At 39.8% G+C, this 20,263-nt stretch overlaps 1 protein-coding gene across 4 annotated transcripts in view; it reads right to left on the bottom strand.

The window, feature by feature from the left end:
- The window catches only part of LOC119740388 (diacylglycerol kinase zeta-like), a 33,192-nt gene extending 13,560 nt beyond the window's left edge, over nucleotides 1-19,632 (bottom strand). For 3 of the 4 annotated variants that reach the window (XM_038215665.1, XM_038215664.1, XM_038215667.1), the window contains exons 1-14: nucleotides 19,385-19,632; nucleotides 18,750-18,873; nucleotides 17,818-17,916; nucleotides 10,810-10,884; nucleotides 9,860-10,054; nucleotides 9,016-9,138; nucleotides 7,226-7,393; nucleotides 6,764-6,846; nucleotides 5,910-6,084; nucleotides 5,452-5,522; nucleotides 4,690-4,838; nucleotides 3,218-3,410; nucleotides 2,382-2,490; nucleotides 732-931 (exon numbers count right to left, since the gene is read on the bottom strand). In XM_038215665.1, the coding sequence (XP_038071593.1) occupies nucleotides 732-931; nucleotides 2,382-2,490; nucleotides 3,218-3,410; nucleotides 4,690-4,838; nucleotides 5,452-5,522; nucleotides 5,910-6,084; nucleotides 6,764-6,846; nucleotides 7,226-7,393; nucleotides 9,016-9,138; nucleotides 9,860-10,054; nucleotides 10,810-10,884; nucleotides 17,818-17,916; nucleotides 18,750-18,873; nucleotides 19,385-19,617 (1,997 nt within the window). In that variant the 5' untranslated portion in view covers nucleotides 19,618-19,632. The remainder of the gene's footprint in view (nucleotides 1-731; nucleotides 932-2,381; nucleotides 2,491-3,217; nucleotides 3,411-4,689; nucleotides 4,839-5,451; nucleotides 5,523-5,909; nucleotides 6,085-6,763; nucleotides 6,847-7,225; nucleotides 7,394-9,015; nucleotides 9,139-9,859; nucleotides 10,055-10,809; nucleotides 10,885-17,817; nucleotides 17,917-18,749; nucleotides 18,874-19,384) is intronic. The other variant, XM_038215666.1, reaches the window with a different exon arrangement.
- Nucleotides 19,633-20,263: the final 631 nt, after the last annotated feature.

Below are 20,263 nucleotides of genomic sequence, written 5' to 3'. Positions count from 1 at the left end.
ATATTTTTTATTTTTGAAAAATGCAGTAAAAAAACACTGAAAAAGTCCACGGTTAAAGCAAATGCATCTAAAACTGTTCATTGTAGACCAATACAACTCTAAATGACACTGTAAATATGTCCAGTTCTCTTGTCCAACTTGTCTTTCATTTTAAAAGTGTCTTTGAACAGTGGAAACACCAATGGTTGCAGGAAATTTTAAAATGGCGGCCATCTTGAAAAAATAAAGAATAAAAAATAAAAAGCCCCTCTTCCTCCTTTTTTTGAAAAAACCCGGACGAGAAACATGTTTTTTTTTATTTGGCCTGATACCAATGGTCTCAAAGTGCTTCACAACTATTACTCATATTCATCAGGCCACGAGACCAATTTGTCTGCAGTTGCTCCAGATCAACGCAATCTGGCCTCTACCTTCACAGGCACCCATTTATACGCCTAGGCGGAGAGATGCAATTGTATTAAATTGTCTTGCCCAAGAACACAAGCACCATGTTCCCTGTCAGGGTTCATACTCAATTAACACGGCACGTGAGTCTACATCGTAAACACTGGACCACAGCGCTCATTTAATGAGATGACTCTTAGGCAAATTTTCTGTGAGGCAGCTTCGAAGCAATTGCCTATCACATTTTACTATATAATCTGTGTTGTTAATAATGTTTCCACAGCCAATCTTTCCACTAGCAAATTTTGAAATTTCTGTAAGCTAATATTATAGTTCCAAATACTCACTCTGTATTGATAGGCATGGAGCCTCTTCTCTTTGGTTTCAGCACCATGTTGGCCTGGTTGCGTATACTGACATGGATGATGCTGGGCGCCAGCCTGCATGGTTCCCCGTCTACCTGTACTGGGATCATTGCATTGGTGATGACTTTGGCTTCCCGACATTGGCAGATGCGTTCACCGTGACCTCCGACAAAGAGAGCAGCCTGTGAAAGTATTCAATCAATTTAACCAATTAGCACTTGAACTTACATTGTATTACATTGTATTACATTGCATTTATTCCCTGCTGAGTCAGTAACACCATACAGTGCTATGGCAAATTGGGGCAGCAAGTGGGGTTAAACAGGTATAGATAGACCATTATTATGTTGCGGCCATCAATTTTTTTTCCATTCAAATCAACGTAAGCAAAGTGAGGCTGGAAGGAAAAACAGTCTGGTTCCTTTTTTTACAAAAAACTTTATCATAGAGTACTGTTATTGGATACAGGGAACATGACTAACATGGTGGCAACATGACTGATTTTTAGGCCAGCACAGGCGATTATTATAACACCTCACCCACTGATTCTGTATCTTGATTGGCCGAGATTGTGTCACGTGGTATCACTATCTTGCTGTGCACGGCCAAATGTACTATATTGGTAGCAATCAAAGTACAATACGCATAGCAACCAGTATCGTGTGCAAAGCATTGCGCGTTTTGTTCCCAATCGCTAGCGCTATAGAGCTGGGTTCAAAAATTTCATAAAGGGGTGGTTAGGAAAAGTTCAAGCAAATTTCAACGAATTTTGTTTTGCAATAGAAATACACTGTAGTTGTATTAAGATTATACTAATCAGTTATCTCTTAAAATCAAGCACAATTTGTTATAAAACAAATATTGACTGCTTATATAACTCGTGGTGTAGTAAAACTAGCCTCCCTCAATGATCCATGGAGCGTTCTATTTTCCCTCCATGGATAGCCATGGGAAGCTATTTTTACTACACCACTCAAAGCAGTCACTATTTGTATATTATGCCATGGAACATAATGTAGATGAATATTTATGTTTAAATCACCTGAAGCAAAGCTTCAATCTCTTGACAGTATTAAAGTATTATATGCATAGAATCAACAATGCAATTAGAGGTTTGTCGGCACATAATGGAGCGTATATGTTGCACGCATTCGTATTACACACTTAAGACTTTTGTGCAAATACTTCAAAAAGGATAGTTTGGAAATTTACGAGAAATTCTCAAACTGAAACAGATGTACACATTTCTTGCACTAGCCTTGATAGTAATAATAATAACCGTAGTGCTTATAAAGTGCTTTCCATCATATCAACAATCTCAAAGCACTTTACAATTATTACCATCATCAGGCCATGAGACCACGCGGCAGCCGATATCAGCGCTCAATCGGTCTTCGACCCTCACGGGTACCCATTTATACTCATGGGTGGAGAGAGGCAATTGTAGTTAAGTGTCTTACCCAAGGGCACAAACACCATGTTCCTGGCAGGATTCGAACCCACGCACCATCTTGCATGAGTCAAACACCGTAACCACTGTACCATGGCATTCAGCTCTAGTAACACCAGTCAGATAAATGATCTGAATGAATCCATATTGGACGTCCGTTCACTTCAAATGCCCTTACTCACCATTTGTGACGGTGAGAAGCCAATAACTTCCAGGAAACCATCGTCGTGTCTCTGCTGCTCAAAGGTGTGAACGCTGGGGTTACCCCAAGGTGTGTTCCCTGATGCATACCTGTGAAAACAACAAAAACAACAACAACATTAACAAATGTTGATTCATTAGTCTGACGAGGACTCGTTTAAAACAAAAGTGGATAGAGCCACTTTGACAGGAAGTCAGTAATTAAAACGTCTTCTGTAAAAGAGTACCATTTTTATACAGGTTTTGTGCCACATTTCTGAAGAAGCTCCTTACTTAAATGAGTTTTAAGTATGATTGCTTGCGAAATTTTGATTGCTAGAAAACCAATGGGAACATAATTTCCAAGATGAAGCACACAAACACATGTATGCTAACCTGTTCACCTCAAATCGACTTCCAAATGGACTCGGTTTTTCTTTGCATTATCTTGCACACAAATTGAGTACTCCATCTCCCTTAATACAGTTAAAAGTAAGAATTATTTTTGAACGATTTCACGCACTCATCCGATACTGACTTTTCATCATTCTCATGACAAAAAATTAAAAAAAAACAAACCAAAAGTTGAGATGAAAGCAAAGATATCAATTTGAAAATAAAACCGGAAGATTTTCATGATGAAGTTGGCAATAAGAGTTCAGTTGCATCGTGTGATATAGAATCACTTCTGCTGATGTCTCCTGACGACAAGGAATGTACACCGTCAGAAACACTCGAGTTTCCCCCATATCTTTTCAAAACCACAGAAACTCACAAAAGACTTCACATGAAACAGTGCAACCACAAATGTACTATTATTAATCATTGTACAACTCACTTTGGTATGTTGAGGAGTAGTATACAATGGGCTTTCAACTCCAGTAGCTTGCTGGTGTAGTCGATTCCGTCACACTCCAGCATGATCTGTTTGGTCAAGTCTTTGGAGGTTCGTTTCAGGAGATCCGTTCCCCCTGACCGAGCATAGTACATCTTGTTGCGGAATCGACTGTTGAACTTCTCTGGGTTGGCCTCTGTACAAACAATATTTGATAAGGCAATGGAGTCCATGTGCAAGTACCCCCTCAAGAGTTATATAGTAAAAGTTGGGAGGGACCACTGCAAGAGACTCTTGGGGTGCGTTTGAGCGTGCTACTCCCGAGTGCGGGAAAATGTTGCGTGCGCATTACTCTCGGTGCAGGAGTATACTCCCGGTATGGCAGAGAGCATGCTCTTGCTAACCCGCGGGTCGTACTCCTGCCGTTCGGGCGCTCAGGACTATACTCGTGTTAACAGGAGTAGCACGCTCGAACGCACCCCTGAACTCAGGGTCGACAGTCAGTGCATGATTCTGCTGTGCACATTCAGAATGGGCCTAATTCACAAGTCGGCCATATTAAATTGAAAGCGAGGTAAAATCTTCATTTTTGAAACTTGTGAAGAGAAATGAAAGCAATGAAATAAGGTTAATTACAAACTAATACCAGTCTGCTCTGATGAATAATTTAAAATTTGTTAACCATGCCCTAATGTTTTAAGCCACATTTAAAAAAAAAGATAGTGAGGCTAGAATGAATAAATAGTCTGGCACCATCCCATTCAACAGTTCACAATTTATAAAATATATTCAGGGAACACGAGCAAAATGGCTTCCTCACGAATAAGGTCGATAATTTTGTGTACATCGCGCCATGAGCGAGCGAATCTGTGCGCGTTTATGGTGTGTCTGTCTCAGCTTTGATGATTAAACTACCTCATATTAGTCACGTTGGTTTTCTTTTAATTTATTTTATTGAAATGCTGCTTTTTTTGTAATGCTATAAGTGCCACATTAAAAGTGTTCATCCATATTATCATAGGGTGCGTTCGAGCGTGTTACACTTGCTACTACCGAGTGCAAGAAAATGTGTGAGCATTACTCTTGGTGCAGGATATACTCCCGCGGGTCATACTCCTGCCGTTCGTGTGCTCCGGAGTAAACTCGTGTTAACACGAGAAGCACGCTCGAACGCACCCCCTATGACTCAAATTGATGGGTAGAAGTCAACCGAGGACATGCAAAGCACCTTGAGAACTGAAAACAAAGATTTGAGTTGGCTGAAGAAGTTGAGCCTGCACAAAAAAAAGCAAAATTCCAAGAATTAGCAAAGTTCAAGAGGAGGACACATTGATGGAAAGCTGCCGCGCATGACATCGTTGAAGCAAATCAATATTATTGATGGTCACATCACAGAAGGTATCTACTAGGTGTTTATCCAGTGAAACGGCAACAATTGAGATTCCGCCGTGTTATCTCAACACTTGAGTCTTTACCTCTGGATTCGTGGAAATCGAGTGCCGTCCGTGCGTCAGCCCCGAGACTGAAGTAGTTGTTGAATACATCGAGTGGTCCATTATTGTCCGCCTCCCGATCCTCTTTGGTCAATTCCACGTCGGGGTTTTTATCCACTGTCAAATTCCACCTGGGAGTATTTGGTTGTACAAAACAGAAATTTGCGCACTAAAAATACATCCTGCTTCCTTTTATCAAAGAGAGCATCTTTCAAGTCATTCAATTCAAATCCTTCACACTTCACCTCATAACCCAACATTCCTTCGAAAAGATAACCAACCCATATGGGTTCAAAAAGTCAAATGTGAGTGACTTGGACAGTTTTCAAGTGAAAGTTGAACAATATATGTGGTTCATTGGCTTGCTCACCGGGTAAAATGCTGAACACAATTTACTTCTGAATTTAAGTGATGAAAAGCTTAGTTGTCATTGATCATCTGTAAACAACTCTTCACTTCTCACAGACTAAAGACGAGTTCATAATTCAAACTAATGTGAATGCACTGTGAATTGAAACTCCTGAAGCTTTGGTTGTGAAATTTGCCAGGGTTGAAATATGTTCAGCCTTTCCAATTTGAAACTCCAAAACTTGCCCTCATATCCACAATTTGTGTTCAGTGTCCCATATACCCCAAGTGTGAAACAGCCTAGAAGCAAGGAGCACAGAAGAATGAATATTCATCGCCAACAGCTGCTGTGATTTTAAAGGGGGGGGGGGCAGGGCTGAGGAAGTTTATTTTTACCTGTCTAGCTGTGTGACTGGTCCCTCTTCTACTTGTGTGAGAATTTTGGATATTGGTTCGTCTGTGTACCCCTACAACAAACAAACAAATCTGACATAAAAAATCTTGATGATATACATAAGCATAAATATCACTGTGATAAACTACAATCTACTTTATCTTCAAGTAAACATGAATCCTCGATCCCGATTGGTTGATCCATGGCAACAAGCCGTGCTACATATAATCGTGTAGCATGGCCACGGTCCATAATGCACTTTGCGTATTGCGCTATTCCAAGATGTGCGCGCCATTTAAGTACATGAAAGGTTCGACATTTGAAACAGCTAGAAGCATCCGCATTGAAAGATTGGCTGTTGAAAGTTTGGCTGTTAATTCAATCAGGGCGGACCCAGAACCAAAATTTCAGGGGGGTCAAGAGGGCTCGAGCATATGGATCCGCCAATGGTTGATCTTACCCTTCCCCAGTTCATTGTCCTGGCCAGGTCGTTGCCAGTTCCCAGTGGGAGCACCGAGACCGGAGGAAAAGGCTTGAATTTCAGCTTGTCGATTTCAGACAGGATCCAGCCCACTGTGCCGTCCCCGCCGCATGCTAAGATCCGAAGATTGGGCACCTTGCGGAAGATCTCCAGCCTAGTGGGGGAGGGGGAGGGGGAGGCAAATTGAACAGAGAGGCAGATGTTAAATGGTTTTCAGTGTGGCACCCATGGCCTCGATGTCAAGTATAAAAAAAAAAGTTTTGTGAAAAACTTATTTAGAAGAGTTATGAGCAACTCTCAAGCCTGTTTAGGTTGTTACAGTATTTCAGTCCTTGCCTTCCACATCTCGTGACCCAAGTTCAAATCCTATGTAGTATGTAGTAAATCTGGATTCTTCTCGAACATCACAATAAAAAAAACCAGCCATATGTCCTTCATGTTATCTCGTCTTCCAATTCCAATGCATTCAATTGTTTAAAGAAGGATTCCTTACTATGCTAGAACAGAAAACCTGCTTTTTTTATTATCCAAGTAAGTAAAGGAAGAAGAACTGATTTATACTGTCTTTTGGTACGAAATGTTTTAGCTACTTCCCCCCTTTTTTTAAAACCCTTTTTAACCTTTTACCTAATGCTTGATCATGGTTTTATCTTTCGTCAAGTACTAGTCGACCCCCCCCCCCCCAAAAAAAAAAAAACCAAAAATAGTCTGGCAATGTCCTAGAAGCTATGGCCATTCTAAAAGTGATTTCCATATTCACTTTTGAACTTTCTAACCCAACTATTAACAACTTTTTGCAAGCCAGACCGAACACGACATAACATGTGACTTACCCTTCCCTTGGTCCACCTTGCGACAGATCAAACACCTGTCTGGGATTCAGCAACCATTGGAATTTTGACATCAGCTTGGTCCCCTGAAGATAAAACAAATAAAATAATTAAAACATAAGGTCTTGCTGAAAACCATCACAACTTATACAGTTGACAACAGCACCTTCAAAACAAGATCTGGAAAAGTTGAAATGCATTGCAACTGCGTGGTGCAGCAGTCTTAAACGTCTGGTTTAAAATTGGTTAGGATGCCTAGTCACCAAAATTGACCAGGCCAAAGGAGAGGGCCATTATTGGTGGCCTGGCGGAAGTACGCCGTTCCGTCTTTTCGTGGGCCACCCTTTCTGCCTTAAATGTGGCTGAAGAAAAATAGGTCTGAAAAGTAGGGTTTTTTTGTTTGGGGGGGGGGGGGGTGTCAGGGATGGGGTAACAGCTCTCCAAAGCTGACTTTTTTTTTCTTACCTGGTTTCCTCCACTCTTTGGATTGATGAAGACAATAATAGGTTTCATCATGGGTGACGGGATGGGTTTGATGATAAACGGTCTCATCTTGCCTTCCTCCTTCTTGGTGATGGACTTGCGTTTGATGGAAGGCTTCTTCTTCTTGCGCTGTGAGGACTTAAAAGAGCCCTGTCCCCAAAATAACAAGACAAACACAAATTCGTCTCTACTAGTTTTTCATTTTAAAAAAATTCACAGTAGGCCTTGGTCTCGTGGTCTGCAGCAATGAACTCACAGTCTAAGGGTAATTCTGCAGGTTGTGGGCTCGAGTCCAGCCTGTTCGAGTCACTCATTGCTTCTCCCCACCCAGGAGTACATTGTAAATGGGTACCTGTGAGGGCAGAGATGGTTATTGTGGTTGATTTAAGCTGCTTCGAGCTGTTTACTCCCCAGGGAGATGAGATTGTCTTTGGAATGTTTCATTGGCCCGATAATCAGGGGTAAAAATAACATAAAGCACTTTGATCTAAGTTAAAAGGCTATACAAGTTCCTGTTATAATTACTGAATATATAATGAGGGCACTCAGTGGAACCATACTATTTTCTAGGTTCAAACAGAAGTATACCTCGTTAATGGAAGCAATATGGTAATTTATTGTACTACAAATGTAATTCTGTGAATAATACCAACATGTTAACTTAAGTCAATAAATCCTTGGATCCATATCTGTTCATACCCCAACCATAGACATCCTAAAAGACCAAGACCTGGCATCCTGGCATTTGCCTGAAATTTCTGATATTACAAAATGCCGTGTCCTATAACCTCCATGTTACGTGAACGCTCACTGTGGGCACATGAACGCCCAAGGGGACGGTCGTACGCCTTATTTACAATCAGAACGAGCATTCCCGTAACATGGCAGTTATAGGATGCAGCATTTTGATATCAGAAACACACAAGGTAACAGCATAGTCATGCAAGGTCTAGGTTTTTAAGATGTGTGTGACCCCAACAGAGTATCGTAATGGCGCCCTCAACATTCAATCAAATTAAGGCCTATTGAGGTAAGATCCTTGGCACTGGATCATGCTTGACGCATAGCATCTACATCCAACCAAGTGCGCTGAATGAGTACATGTAACCATTTCAAAGTGCCTGTCAGAGGTAGCCAATTTACGTTCAATTAATTATCCCTCATTTGTAACTGCTCATAAATACAATGTAATAACCAATTTATAATTAAAAGCTCCTTAAAAATGTGAAATATTTGAATCTAAAAAATCCAGTTTTCATCCATCATCAAAAACATTCCAATTTGATATAAATGTACTTCAAAATTCTATTCATTTCTCAATTACATGGAACTTGTCTCACAAACAACCTTTTTAAACAAAACATCTCAGAGAAAAAAAACAATCTTGAACTCTGTCATTAATCTTACAGGAAGCTACCGGTACTGATACAATTCCAGCATACTGACGCACACGGGAAACAAAACCATCTAAATATCATCATCATCATCTAGCGGTCACAACCGAGATCTTGTTGTCTCGCCACGCCAGTTGTCTAAATATAGCAGGTGAATTTGTTCGCCTATAATCAATCTTTATCCGGGTTCAAGTCCTCCTAAGTCAACAATTGGATTGAGTTGCATTTGCAATCCCATCGCTGACCAGCCAGTACTGTTTTCTTCTCCCCCAAGATAATTCGCAAGAACCACTTCCTTCTGTATGTAATCGGAGATTTTTATTTTTTGGGGGTCGTGCGAGAGGAAGAGATTGCCATGGTAATGTGAGAGTTTTGTACCTGGATTCTCTGTTTTGGTAGTCTGATGATCCAGGAGGGCGGGATGATGATGCTGGCATGGATGCCTAAGGAGCAGGGCTCCTCGATTTGTTGCATCATGAAGCACGCCACCTTGTTGTGGTACTGAGGAATAAATACAAAAAAAATTATGTTTGCTGGAAGTGATATATTTGCATCAAGAGAAAAGCTACAGTTGTAATCCAGTCAACCAAAAATTCAATCTTCTTCTTTTTCCTTGCAAGTGCCACCTTCATATGGTTGAGGATACACGCACTGCCAGAAACACCGGGGCAAACCCCTTTTCTTAGCAATAAGTGTTACTGTGTTTTTACGTGCATTGTACAACGATGGCTTAACATCCCATCCAAAGGATGAAGCAATAATGGTTAAGTGTCTTGCTTAAGGACACAAGTGTCAAGACCAAGACTCGAACCCACACTCTGCTGATCAGAAACACCAGAGTTTGAGTAACAAGTCAGAAAAAAATATGTCTGCAGAATTCCCTATCCTTATCCTGGTGTTTTTCTCTCTTAAATATAAATCTACCCCTTTCCACCAATAACTGTGATGAGATCTGTAGGAATATCCCAAGGTATGAGTTTCTTTCATTTCTTACATCCTGAAAACTTCTGGTGTCAAATTTTCCTGCTTCTCTACTTTGATAAGTTTTTAAAATAGAGCAACAACATATTTCTTATGGTAAGATAAGCTTTTTTTCTCTTCTTGGAAAGCCTTTCTATAAATTTTCTATAGTATCTCACAAGATGCACAGCCATCTAGCCTTGTACTTGGCGCTCTCCAACAATAGAAAAACAATTCACGACAAGAAAGCAGAATAACTTACAGCCACTTTGCACCAGGAACAGCTGATTGCGATGATCTCCTTCTGTTGGAAAAGCTTCTGTTGGAAGCTCTTGCCGCACTGCTTACACTTGCCATCTTGCCTTCTCCTGTGCACCCAGTGATGGCGCACAACCTGGTTCTCCCTGTAGTTGCGGATGCCAGCATCCCGAAATGTGGGCTTGCACTTGAAGTTTATCTGCGGAAGGTGTAGGGAAAGGAAAGGGGGGGGGGGGGGGGAGAAAAAGAAGTGGGTGGGGTTAATGAGTGGATGCCGAATTGATTACAGGAAGAATACAGTCATTGGACATGCCAGAAGTGGGCGGAGTTAGTGGACTTGGCCATAAGCCCCGCCCACCTTTGATTGTGTACATTTCTCACGGTGCTTGTGACCCACTTTAACTAAGCTACTGTGGTCACCTGACCAAAAGTCGTGATCTGATTGGTCGGTTCACACTATTTAATTGACAGGCAGGTTCAATTGATGAAGTAAATGTGAACAAATAATGCAAGTTTGGGTAAGTGATCAATAGTGATTTTGTTGATTTTTGCTGCTGCTGTCTGTCCATGTGGAATTTACTAAAAACATCTACTGTCCCCAAACAAAAACAAAAGTTTACACTCACTTTTGCTCCCGCATTTTTCCCTCGCAAACCTTTGTATCATTATAATTGATCATTCCATTATTAAAATCACACACCACCTTAATAGTAAATATTTATTTGGCCAAAAAAAACTGAAGGGGGGGGGGATTTTTTTTTTTGATTGTCAGATTTCTTAATCCCACAGTGGGGGGAAAAAATTGTCAAAAATCAAATGAATTTGCAAGATTTCTGTTGCATGCCAGTACAGCAATTCAAATTCCTATCCTTGCCTGCCAGAATCACAACATTTTGTAAATGGCATTTTTCATTTCTGAAACGTTATTTCCCCGAGAAACAGACACACACTTACTCTTTCTAACTGAAGCATACACGCTGTGTGAACGATGATCTTGCACGCGGCACATTTCCGCCTTGATCCCGTTTTCTGAAAGGGAGTAAAGCTTGCATGAAATGACGAACCACGACACACAAGACTGAGATGAGGCACATGCACAAACAAGAAGGAATCAAAGCAAGGCTCCACTTACACACAGAACTGCATACTTATTTCATAACATCATTCTCCACTTACAACTTCACCTCCCTTGTGTGGAAGTTGTTCACTAAACTACATGTTCTAATAGTTACCAATTGTAAAGTATGTTTCATGCAAGCATGCACAGAATGACAATGGGAAGGATATGAAGAAAAAATATGCTTTCACTATACATACATCTCCTGAAGACGATCAGAGCATACTGACCGGAACGTCGAGTTTTACAACCAACCGGTTCTTTTCAGAACCACACATCTTCTCAAAAGAGATTTTCCACATGCTGTAAAACTTCATTAGTTCATACCACCACCATGCAAAGTTTCAAATCTTACATTTAGGCCTATATCAGTTCTGATTGTCAAATCTTGACCTAACTTAACATCCGCTGCGCTCATGGTGTACAATACAAATACTATTTTTTTTTTCTGACAAGTTCTGACAAATATGGTGAATGGTCAGAAAATAGAAAATGTCAAATTTCAAACCACATAACTTGTTACCCTCCATATGTAGATGTGCGCATGTACATGTACATACACATGTATGCACATGCAGTTGCACTCAAACAGTTTCTACTTATGTATTAAACAAGATACCGTAATTTTCGGAATATAAGCCGTGCAGAGTATAAGCCGTAGCACGCAAAAATCTGCAAATTAAGATTTGAAGTCGGCGTATAAGCCGCACTGGCGTATAAGCCGCACCGATCGACCGCAGCAGTTTCAATTTAGTAAGACCTCTAAATTCTAGTCAACATGCTCTGAACCAGTTCCATTTACAATACGAAAGCTATACAAAGGGCCACCAAAGTTATATCAAATCATGTACAGTCGATACTCTTACAAACAAATATGGAAATTGATGACGAGAAATATAAACACTGGGAATTGCTGCCGGCTGGCCCCTCCGGTCCCCGGCCTAAAAGTTAGCTCGGTGCGGTATATTTTCATGGGACGTGCTTTCGGTTTGTTAATGACTTTCTTAATTGATAATTCATTTCAGCAACAGATGTTTTCCTGTACCAGTACATTAAATACTCATTTGAATCTCATTTTTATTCTTCAAGGCTCGGCATATAAGCCGCCCTGTGTATAAGCCGCAGTAAACATTTTCATGGGCAAATACAACGTATAAGCCGTGGCTTATATTCCGAAAATTACGGTAATGCTTAAATAACGTGAAATCTGGCAATTTCTATGCAAAAGTCAAAGTAAACCAACTGAAAAGTAGAAAATTTATGAAATCTTCAGAAATACAAGCATCATCTACTCACTTATGTTATCAAATTAAAGGGTACAACAAGGCCTCATACTTGAGTGGTGTGCCAGTTAGATGGGATATGAGTGTATTTTTTGTTCTAAAAAATTTGTTTTGGGGTTAAAATTATGGATATTAGGTAGTCAATTTGGCACCTTGTTTTCACATGCAAAATACAAGTGTTATTGTGAGATTTTGTTAAGGCAGAAAGAAAGTTTGATATTTTGTGCCAATAGAGCTTAACTGAAAAACACTTCAAACAGATTATTTTCTACTTTATAATGTGATTTCAGACATATACGTCCGACAGCAATAAATGTACGTCTGGCACCCATATAATGCCATTTCTGCAAGTTGCAATCAAACACACACATGCATGCTTCGCCATGAAGTGTATTCATTAGTAAGTGATGAAACTACAAATAGGAAAAATATTGATTCAACTCCAAACATATCATAGTGTTTAAAATATATTTGTCTGAATACGTCCGACATCATACTGTTTTGAGCAAATTTCTAGTACAGCTAAAAAGTTGGATGAATAATTCCCTTTCTAAATCATTGGAGTTACTAACTGATAACTTTTATCAGAATTAACATCCATTTTATGATTATAACTTTATTTATTGTCCAAAATGTATATTTTGTAAGTGTAAATGTATTTATACTCATTATGCCAATAGATCTAGTCTCTACCGACCACATGTATGCTTGCAATGAAAGAATATTTTACTGATGTATGTATATAGCACATGGTGAACAAAATAGGTTGTGGTACATGGGTACATCTTATGCGATCTCATACCACAAATAAACGACCCAATCAAAGATGGTAAAAAAAGAAAGGAATTGCATCAACCAGAGTACATATTTTATCAATTTTAAATGCACTGATTGAGACAGCTGTTCACTTAAATGTTCTGCAATTAAAGGCCATTACTTATCAGCAAGTCCAAGTTTGCCAGCCCGCAGTATTTGGCTTACTTCAGATCCTTCTTTTCAATGTAAATTTTTGGGTCAGTCTTCTGAAGAATTTTGTTGAGTTATTAAATTTTAATGCACTACACGAGACAGCTGTACACTTAAATGGCATGCAATTAATATAAAGGCCATTATCAGCAAGTCCGAGTTTGCTAGTCAGTATTTGGCTCAATTCTTCAAATCCTTCTTTTCACTTAAAATTTGTGGGTCGGTCTTTTGTTGAATTTTGCTTTTTACTCCTTTTTTCTTTCCAATGATAAAACAATGTAAGTTTTCAAAAGTGAGTGTCTCTCGTTATGACAATCGGAATGTTAATTAAGCGTAAGTGTTTTCTGGGTCCCCAAAAAGCAAATTGCAAGTCTTTGAGTTTTATTAATGTGCAAGTATAGAAGCATTTCATCAACTCTGCTTTGTCATTTCTGCCAAGGCAGTCAATCAAACACAAAGAAGGCCCAATCAACTCCATTCTTGAACCATGATTCCATGAATATTAAATCCAAGGTTGCGATAGCTACTGAATCAGCTTACACGTGTGTGTTGCTAGCTTGCGCTTGGCAACCAATTTCTTCTTAATAAACGATCTTCAAGTGCATGCAGATGCATAAGGTAATGTGCTCTCCAAATTGGCAAGGCTGCATGGAGATACATGATGGTGCAATTTATAGGCATCTTGGGTATATTTCTTGTGCATGTACACTGAGTATCCATATGTGACGGTACATGCACACGTACACTGTACAATGTATATCAAGGTACATGTACAATGTACCGGTATGTAACATCTTGTGACAAAAGTGACTTCAAGTATTTTTATAATTACATTTAGATTCACAAACAACATGTTCCGGTACATGTGCAAAAACTACCAAAAAAACAAAAAACTTGCTAATTATGTTAAGACTGCACAGTCGATAGAAAGGGAAAACTATGTATATTAAAAATCACGTTAACATTTCAAAACTGAGATAAACCCCGACATTAAGCAGTTTGCAGCAGTTTAATTCATTTTTATGTTTAAAAATCAGGTTATTTCCCCCAAAATAAGGGATAAGAGACAAACACGAGTAGATCTTAATAAGTGTGAGCAGTGCTAAGGTACATATGTAAGGAAGCCTACAGGGCAAGAGAAGATAAACCAGCTACTTTTTGCGCATTTTGTAATACAGCACCCACACTAACAACACCGCTTCCTCACACACTTGGATTAGCCTACTTCATGCATTGCACCGGTTCCATTAACATAATCTATTACTTCCCCACCCCACCCCCCTCCACAAAGCTTCCGTTCTTCAGCAACATTGTCTATTTTAGGCCCTTGCGGATGAGGAAGATCTACACGTTTATAATTGAGGTGGAAATGACAATTAATTGGAGATGAAGGTATGGGCACATTGTGTTTACTCATCATGCCCGGACCGGATATTAGGAGATTTGTTTTTAGACACTGTATACATGTACGTACATTGTTCTATTATAAACTACCACTTAATATACGTATGAAAGACGTCACTTGTCAAAAAATATGATCCATCAATGTTTCAAAATTGCCGACCGGTAATAAGCCTCCCATTACCACAGGGGACTTTTCATAGTCAATTTTACTCTATTATGTGACGTAATTGGTCAGGGGAAGGCAACGACAAATTAACCGTGGAAGAACACAGCCACAAATAAATGTCAGTGTCCTGAGGGCTTTTAAACTGTGAAAACAAGAATCGTGCCATCGTCACAAAATGGGGTTCTCTACATGTACAGATGTACATGTACACATTTTTTTTGGGCAGGGGTGCAAATTGTCCCTGTTATCCGACAAATGTGATTTTTATAATTCTGATGCACTTTTAACCAAACTCCCTACTGTCTTTTACCAGGGATAAATACTGGACCAAGTCTGCCAAAATCCATCAATCACATTGCTTCCAATGCCTGCTTTGCTTTAAGGCCTCCAGGCCCAAGACAATCATACTCCATCAATGTTAAGTCACACCAGGCCTGCAGGACCAAGTCCCCTAAAATCCACCAAAATGAGGGAATGGATTTTGATGGAGTAGGGTTAATGCAGTTGTCCTCCAAGAGTGATTATGAATAGCAAACTACATGTACATGTACCTATCCAACAATTTAGACATTGTTTGAAGTCATTCTTAAAGGGAATATACAACATTTGCAAACATCGAAAAATAAAACTACCAAGATTTTACGAAATACCTTACTAGGATGTTGATAAATGACAGTGGAAAGCATCCTGTAAAATTATGGCACCTGGTGTGAAGTAATTTTCAAGAAAATAGTATTTTTGTATAAATTTCCAACGGTGGTCGGCCGACCACCGTTGGAAAAACCTGACTATTTGTCAACTACTGATCTAAATTTACCATTTTTTCAGTCCAAATTTTGTTTGCTATTGGTTGCATTTTTATGAATGGGTGCAGGTAGGCTAGACTGGTTCCCTTACCTTACAATTTTTCGGCATCTATAAATATTGATCTATTTCATCTTGAGTGGAGTCAGGGAACCAGACTGCTTAAACATTTTAGTTTTTCTTGGTTTTTCCAGCATTTTCGAACACAAAACTTCAAACAAGTTAGTGTAATAATATTTGATCTATTATACTAACCCCTCAAATAGTTCATTTCAAAAAATTACAGCAAAAGCCAATGATGTACATTCCCTTTAATGATACTTGTAGTACCAAGGTAGCAGATGGACAGGGCCCAATTTCACGGCGCTGCTTAACAGTTAGCAGAAAAGTTGTGTTTAGCATAGCAGAAAAATTTGCTAACCTTGAGCACTATTTCACGGCTTGGACATGCTGACTGTCGCGCGTGCATGGAGATTTCTATTGTTACTTCACTAAGTTAAGCAAATTTTTCCTCTGAAGTAAGCATACCTTTTGCTGTGCTTATGCTTACGGTCTCCATGAAATAGCCGGAGGCTCTGTTAGCAGAAAATCGTGTGCTTAGCAGCGCCGTGAAATTGGGCCCAGAACATAAAAAGTCATACATACGACCCTAAATTTAGAGAATGACCCATGTACAGGCAACTCTAGATGAGAGACTCAGATGCAGCCTACAAGTAAGCCTGTAATTAAACTGTCTCCAAGATGACACAACATGCAGCAACAGACATGCTATTTCATAACTTAAAACGGCATACAGAAATACACATGCAAGGTGTGAAAAGTCAGATGCAACTTAAGACAACCACCAAGAGCATTAGTGTTATCAGTTTGGGGTCAAGTAAAAGGAGGAGGAAAAATTGGGACGTTATTTCACTTCAAGAGGCTAGCACAAATAAAATGAAATATTTGAAGAAAAAAAAGTCAGTTTTGAAGTTGCCGAAGGACTGACCACAAATTTGACAACTGGCTTACTTACATTTAAAATAGCAAGAATAGGATTCCTGCTTAACTGTTGGACCCACTGTCACTTTTCTAAACACCTATTCCGAGGAACCTTTCAAATGTTTTTATAAAATTGGATGATTTCTTATATCTTTGTCCAAACTGCCAAATACTATAATTTATGGTTTCAGCAGATATGACGTTTTCCTTTGCCTTAATAAAACAAAGTTATTTTTTTTATCTGTAATTCTGATGAACAGGCGAAATGTAAGTAAAAACAGGAAACCTGTCTCTCTTTTGATAAACAAGTTAAAGCATTTGTGGACCAGTCATTTCCCCATTTCTGAGAAAATGCTCCCACAGATGTACCAACGTTCTCAAATTCCGGTTTCTAGTACTCCAAAAAGAAAAAAAAGAAAGGAAAAGAAAACATAAGAAGTGATGAACAGGAATGGACAATGCAGACATGATGGTGACCACAACAAGAGGAAACATCCACAGTACAACAAACATCTTACAAAGCTACAGATAGACAGCGATATCGAAAAAGAGAAACACGTACTGATGACAAGACATGACAACGCCCTCCAAGGTGGAACCATGTTGAACAATTCTGTACCATATTTTTTATGACGTTTCCTTAGGCATACAAATTTACCAACAGATATAACAGAATTGCACGTACTAGACCACTAGCTGCAAGCAATTTAGATAGTCGTCAGGTGCATTTTTAACACCCTCGGGATCAGTTAAAAGATTCTGGTTAAAATTTTTTTACGAGAATTGTATGTCAGACACCTGGTGCATGCATGTATAGGAGAAGTTGAGCCATGATTTTTACCAAACAAAATATTCTTATTTCTTTTTTTGGGGTAAGATTTACTAAAAAGAAGATCCCGTAAATATTTACACAATCTAAACTTTCTTTTAAACAAAGCTGCGACAGTACTTGAGGACGAGGTTTTGCTTTATTTTGGAAGAAGATAAATGGTGAAGGAGTGGCGTTATTTTGCTTCTTGAACATTTCATGATTCATAAATAAATTCAAATATCCATCTCTGTCAAAAAATAAAATCCACACTGTTGATGACACAGGCACATAGGAATTTGAGGGATGGGCCTGCACTAAAAATAGCCCAAGTTGTTTGAGATATGGTCTACTTATAAAACACGCCCGGGCCAGGCTCCACCTTGGAGTACCAGACAAGACCAGCGATGGAAACGTTTGGATGGACACTTACCCAGTACTGACTTACCAGGCAATCTTGTTCCCCAACGTAACAGAAATCGCCCGAAGCATTGGTCTCTGTCCAAATATGGTCCCCGCTGATCGCGTTCTCCTGCAACGGTTCCAGGGAGAGGTGGCAAAAACGGGGAACCAGGAATAACACGAGCATGTTATCTTAGTGATTCATGTGCTCGCGGATGCTTTTCTTCTAAACAGGGTGGCGGACGTTGCAGCTGAAAAAAACTTCCTCGACTACTTTTGTTCGAGGGTGGGGAAACGGGGACACGACCTACATGTTTGTCTGAGATGTACCCATCCGTCTACATGCTTGATATCTCAAAGGAAAACTTTTGATAATCCAACCATCACCTACCCCTCTCCTCCTTCAAACCCGTCATGCAGCAATACCGCAAACCTGACATCCTTTAAATTTACATGTAGGCAAAGCGGCATTTCAGTTGTCGTTCTGCAAAGGTTTTCAAATTGCATGTGGCACATGTATTCATTTTATGTGTGAATAGTGGTTAGTTGTGTTCCTAAAATATTAACTATTAAATAAAATCTTTTGATTCATCCACACTTCGTTCATGCAGACAGTCAAGTTTACACATACTTACTGTACTTGGTTACGAGGAAATCCTTGTAAAAATTGCTTAATAGCTTGCCATTTCGGGGTTGAATGTTACGCACTTTAATACGTAACTTTTGTAATTAAAAAGACATCTGTCTATAGCATTAGGATTCAGAGTGCAAATCTGACTCAAATTAGCATCTGAATGTCACCCCCGCCAACTCCCTGATCAAACTAATTTGTACGTAAGGTGCTCAAGTTTTATAATTTTATAACACTGTGAGAGACAAATTGCAATTGAACCTGTCAGTCACTGACTGTAAAATGGTAGTAACCAGTAGTTTTGGGCGGAATGTGCGGCAAATTGAACTTACGCTCCAGTCAACGGTCGTTCTGATCTCCTTCTCAGTTGCCGTGTAGTCCCGCTGGGCAGGCAGATGGTGGGAGGGGAACCCGTGGAGGTGACTGGCATACGCATTAGACTTGGAAATTGCTTTCCTACAGGGAATAGGCGAGAAAAAGAAAATAGAAATTCCTCATTTTAGTTTTGTTTTGCTAAGACTGACTTCGCATCTATTGTGGAATGGCACCTCATTTAATTGCGCATTTGGTTTTCAACAAACGCCGTTTTTGTCTCCGGTGTAGTTTTTAGCTGCAAGATCATCTCCGTCCATTGACCTATCTCAAACTTTGTTATTTTATAGAGTACATGTTTCAGTACAGAAACAATGAAAGATCAACAACAAAGAAGGAATTGAGAAATAAGTTGCCTTTCAGAAAGACACTGCTAGCATTTCAATTTTCCGGCCCTCTTACTTTTACAAAAGATAAGAGGTGAGCATGACCAATCACTGAGAGAAAATCACTAGAAGTGTTTAAATCTTGATACGTGATATAAAAATCAGGTTCTCTTCAACCAAAACACTCATTCTCTTATTATACATGTACATGAATGTACAGGTGGGAATTTTTAAATCTTGAAATTATTTCAGTCTCTGCTCCGACGTACTTAAAGCTATCTGGTCGGTGCGGGAGCCCTGAGGGCAGCCCTGATGGCAATCTTCCATCGGTCTCCGCATCGCTGTCTGCGTCCCGCTGAACCGAAGGCAGCGGTATCCCCGAACGCTGCAATGCCGTCAGGTCCAAGGAATGGGACCGCGGCTTCATGCGCTTCATAAAATAACTGCTGCGACGAGCCATCTTGCCGCCGCGGTGTTCTTTGGCGTGGACCGCTGCTGACATTACGAACTCTCTCGCGTCACCAGCACTTGGGGGGGGGGGGGGGTGTTGAATAACGCCGGGTCAGACGGGGGAAAACAATATACGTTGCTACTATTGTAAAGACGTCAATTCGGAATCTGGTCGGCGCCGTTAAGAGCTAGACGAGTTGCATCCTTTACGCTCAGACAACACACTATACTTGCACATCCACGACACAACAAAAACGGCCAATAAATCTTGGGGCATCTTACGCCGCACCGAATCCGTGTCAGAATTGAACATGAAGTATTCCTGCTATGTCTTGAAGGCATTAATCAATTGTGAAAAACAAACAAGACGACCCCCTCAAATCATACTGGTCTCCCTCTCCTCTCTGATCAGCATATACATCACTGGCTGTTGCCTAGGTAACCGACGACCTCACGGTGGTATTATTTTTGAGCGATGCAGGTTATGAGAAATCTTTTCTCACAATCACAAACTGATGACGTCTTTGAAGGAAGCCTGTAATCAGAAGTTCAAGTTCGTCATCTCTGATACAGATACATGTAAATGCCAACTGCAATTCTCTCAAGATACTGGAAAAATGTGGAAAATTTAATCATCTTCAAAGATATGATACGATCACAGTTTCATGTGATTGGATGCTATATTCTGACACGTAAAT

Source organism: Patiria miniata, unplaced genomic scaffold, assembly GCF_015706575.1.
Source record: "Patiria miniata isolate m_02_andy unplaced genomic scaffold, ASM1570657v1 HiC_scaffold_5, whole genome shotgun sequence".
Classification (NCBI taxonomy): domain Eukaryota; kingdom Metazoa; phylum Echinodermata; class Asteroidea; order Valvatida; family Asterinidae; genus Patiria; species Patiria miniata.
Note: the sequence above shows the minus strand (reverse complement) of the source record. Positions and strands in the feature narration are given on the sequence as shown.